Genomic DNA, 4,620 nt, shown 5'->3' on the forward strand with positions numbered 1-4,620 from the left:
TCGCGTCCATCGCCCGATTTGGTCTCCTGAAACTGAAAACAAACACCTTTGTTTTTTAAGCGACCGAGTCGGGCGATCGGCCCGATCCGCTCATCCCATCGGTAGTGGGCACCCCATTTAATTTGATCTAAATCTAGGTTTGAGAGAGCCGTTCGCATAGCCACAGGCTATTTTTATAAGTCAGAGGAGCATGCCCGCCACTCCCCCTACAACCCCCCATGCTAAAAACAAGAGAAATATTACTAATTTAAACTGCTCTTAGAAAAATAGTGAAACATCTCTCGCTCTCTTTCAGATAAAACGATACACTGAGAATTTTAAAGTCATCAATAATAATCTAATTACTAACTCTGTCCTAGGGCCAAAACTGGCAAATGTCACCTCGTCTTGTGAGCGCTATTTTTATTCTAGAATCTAGTGACGTCCGTTGACAAACTTACCCAGATAGAGAAGCTCTTGTGTAATTCCTTTGCCAATGCCAGTACCTCCACCGGTGACAATAGCCACTTTGTTCTTGAACAGAGAAGGTCGGAACAAACTAGTGACTGCTTTGATGCCTCCAGATGCCATTTTATAATTTTGATGTTATAGGCCTAGATATCAGCAAGATGTTTTTACTCAACTTAGACTTAGATTTACTCAACTGCTTTTTCAACAAAACACAGCTGCAGCTCAGATAAAATGAAGCCCTAGAATCTACCTGCCACCATCAACAGCACACTACTATCACATTCAGCAGTACTTGAGGTATTTTGTCAGCATGAGTGTCCAAGTTAAGGTTAGCGAAGGTGAAGGTTTTTGGCCTCCTATCCTAAGCAGCTTACTATATTTTTTTTTTAAGATTCTAGATTCTAGACCATCTAAATAGGAAAAGGCCTACCGGCTATCGGTACTAAAACTGAAACTAGACTACAATCAATGTCCAATGGAATTCTTAGGGCGCGTGTTGCGTTTGAGTTTGAGGCTGATGCTTCAATTACTGTGCAACCTTCAGTGATTTTCTCTACTAGGCCTACAGTGCAGCAAACTTTTGGCTCTTCAAAACCTCCAAACGGTAAGCAAAAAACAGAAAGAACGCGGGCCTAACACTCCGGAACGGTCACCAAGTTTTTGCAGGCAATGAACCACGACTCTGTCCTCTATGTGTTGTCTGTCACTTTGTCGTCGCGACACGCAGCAAACTTATTTCGCCTTTTTGTCTCGGGATTCGTCGTTTCGTAAAATCGAACTTTTTCCATCTCAGTTTTTTTCACCTATCATCATCGTCAATCGACAGATCTGCGACTGACATCAGCTATATGGTTTACAACTCATTATTTTGCTCAGATACTCTTGAAAAAAAAAAAGCTACCGTATCCTTTAGGCCCTTTGCCTCTCACTCCTGTAAGGCTCTCCAAGAAGTTGCTCTGGGTCTTTCCTGCCTCGTTTGCTTTCAATTCTGCCAGTGGATGTTCAAGCTCAAGGCCCTTACTTATGTCTATTGGAGTGTCCCAGAGAGCTGCATCAAATAGTCTCTTCCTAATTGTTCTTATTAGCGAGCGGCCCTGGGGGGCTTCAAGTACCGTGCCACCTCATCATTTGATAAGGCGAGTACTTTATGGTCTGTCAGAGTCAACGTGACAAACAAAAGTGAAATGTGAGAAAAGATCTGTAACATTGACACTAATTAATGCTTATGTAACGCTGATTCCCACCTAGATCTAAAAATGGACATAAAATAGGCCTAACAAGGAATAAACTCTCTGCAGTGGCTATGGAAACCAACCAATGATTATAATTAAGTTTTTGTTCCCTCGTCGATTTCTTTTTTTTTTTACTGCAAGGATTACCATCTACCACACGTACTAAATGTCGTCTTAAAGAGCCTTCGCTTTCTTGTACTTCACACTACGAGTTTTCTTGAATAACACAATCTACAATGTAATGTATAATAAATTGATTTGTAAGAAAGCTGGTTCGATCCTGTAGCGCCAACGGAGGTCATAGTTCAAATTCTCTACAGTCTCCGAGGTCACATTGTAAGCTTTAATGAAATGACAGATTGCATTAGCACCCTGTCTAGCTTGCAAGCTGTATATAAATAGTACTACAATTCTTTCCTTGTTTTTTTTTCTGTCCGTGTGGGGGATTGGAGGGTGTCACTCAGGCGTGGTTCGTCCGTAGAGCACGGTCGTGAAGTGCCGCCCAAAGTTTTTACAGGTTCTATAACGTATTTCAGTGTCTATAGCGCCTAAAAATATCTACCATGCCATGCCAAAGTCCACGCGCTTTAGCTAAACGTAATAGGATATTCAACAGTGTAACCTGGCCTATAAATCGCTCTTGGGGATTACCAAAGCGATGACGACACTCGTAGCAAGTTTGGCGGTACATTAATATTAATAAGACTGAAATGTGCTCCTGCCGAAGAGTGCCGAAACATAGCCCACGGTAGGCAGTCTAAAAATACACGCGATAGACCGTACGCTATTCTTTGTCAATATTATGTGAGCCCCGGAGCAATCCAGTGGAGTGCTCAAGTGAATTGTGATTGGTTCATTGTCTGTCTTGCCACTAGCCTATTTTAAGCGACTCTGTGACCGTGAACCTGGGGGAGGTGAACGTGACATGCTTAAGAGTTGTGCCTGCCTTTGAATGGTTTTGTAGTGGAGAAGTGAAAGTTATTACTTGAGTGTTCAGTTCCAATACAGGATGAACGAAATTGATGTTTAGCTAACAAACAAATTTAGTACTAGAAATTAAAGAGACAAGTAAAAAGAATGAAAATAAACGCACGAGGTCCTGATCCCTCACCAAAACCCGAAGATCCTAAAATTATACACTGTCTCATTTATTATGCCCTTGGCTATCTTCAGCATGCGACAGCTTTAATTGTGCACGTCCACCTTTTAGCCCCACGAGCCGCCCCTGGTGTCACTGGGAGTTTCTTCTTCTTTTGTCTCCCTATTGTTTCAGTCTTTTAGTTTTAGTACGAGTTTTAAGACACTTGCATTACTTGCAACACTATACGGTCATATACAGTGGAAACCATAATATATAACAGGCCCAGTAATCAGGGACGAAGGCTGACTTGTTTGACAGGGTAATCAAAGTGAAACGGGACCAGATATGGCCTGTAGATATCACACAAGAATCTTACTCGAGGCGGCGACTCTGAGTTGTGAATGAAAACAAATCCGGAATTCATATTGTATGTTCAACCGCCAAAATAATCGGGAAAGTGTCTTTTTAAATATCAGTTCCAACTAAAATTAAATTTAACTTTAGATGTAAACAAAAAGCAAAGAAGCAGAGATGCCAGTACCAGATCTATATGTTATAGATCTACCAGTAAGTCTAACTCTTTGGTAGAACATGACAATTATCATTTTTTTAAATTTCACATTTGGCTGTTTTTTGTTAGCCTTTCGCGGCCAGAAGCTGGTGTCATAATCGAGGTCACGATCTGATTATAGGACGGTAAAAAGTCGAGGAAAAAAAACAAGCACATGCAGCAGTCAAGAGATTATTAGGAGTTAGTTCCCCTCACATTTGTGAGGTAGACTCGACCAGCGTTAGTTAGCATAAATAATCAGGGCTTCAGATTGATTATAACTGTGGCCCCAAAGGGGTGAACAGGGTATATGTGGCAAACAAACAGCTTGGACTGCTATGTACATGTTCCCTTCAATTCTATTAATAGACTCTTCCAGACTCACTTTAAGCTTACTTAATCAAAGCTTGCGACTGCTTATGGAGTGGCCCGAGAGGGGTGAGGAGGCTATTTCTGTGGCCGTGAAACCGTTTTGAATGTTAGGCATACTGTTCATTGTTGATTACGAACGTCTTTTTACATTTAATTTAAGAGGTTTACGTTTAAGGATGAATTTGACAGCGACAATGTTTCAAAATTAGGAAGGGAAGCAGTGATTATTTGATTATATAGACGCTTCGCCCCTGCCGGTAATAACAGGGATCCGGTAATAATTTTTTTCAGATCCTCGTTTTTTTCGTACTCTTTGTCTCTATTAAAAGTTATCGGCAATAACAGAGCCTCAGCGGAGTCCAACCGGTTATAGCAGGGACAAAGACTCGTTAACAACGAGTAAAAAGTAAGTGAGAGAGGAGTAACACAGTGATGGAGCAAGCCCACGCAAGCACACGCAGCGTGTGAAGCCAGAGTCTCAGAGAGGGCTGAAGTGTGCTGCAGACCACGATCTAGCCGAAACCTAGCAACACGCACGCGTAAGGGCAAAAACATAGAGAATGCCAAAACTTAAACGGCTGAAGATCGACGCTTACAGGCGCCAGTAGGTGTCAGCTTGACCCCACATGTTGGACGTCTAAGGCGTAGACCTAGACATAAGAAAAAAATTACACCACAACACAGCTGGTATTTATGAAGCATTTATTTGGGGATTTAAAAAAACCCTCGAAATTCCTAAAATATTGCTTAAAATGTAATTCTGCTCTGTAAATACCCTAATTTGACGACGCTGATTAAAAAAATGTAATTAGTTTTTGTCTACCGTGAAACACCAGCTCTGAAATTACCATTTAAAATTGTCCCCAGTCCAGTCGGGTGACGTCACGCAAACCGCTCAACCCGAGTTCGCGACGGCGAGAGTACAGCATTGAGAG

At 41.7% G+C, this 4,620-nt stretch overlaps 1 protein-coding gene across 1 annotated transcript in view; it reads right to left on the reverse strand.

Annotated features, from left to right (window-relative positions):
- Window positions 1–1,299, reverse strand: part of LOC101850172 (peroxisomal trans-2-enoyl-CoA reductase) — a gene marked incomplete in the record, with an annotated part of 23,146 nt that extends 21,847 nt beyond the window's left edge. Inside the window, 1 exon segment of the mRNA XM_013082859.2 lies at window positions 439–1,299. Within this exon segment, the coding sequence (XP_012938313.1) occupies window positions 439–570 (132 nt within the window).
- Between the last annotated feature and the right edge of the window lie 3,321 nt (window positions 1,300–4,620).

The sequence above is a fragment of the Aplysia californica genome, unplaced genomic scaffold (genome assembly GCF_000002075.1).
Source record: "Aplysia californica isolate F4 #8 unplaced genomic scaffold, AplCal3.0 scaffold00196, whole genome shotgun sequence".
Taxonomy (NCBI): Eukaryota; Metazoa; Mollusca; class Gastropoda; order Aplysiida; family Aplysiidae; genus Aplysia; species Aplysia californica.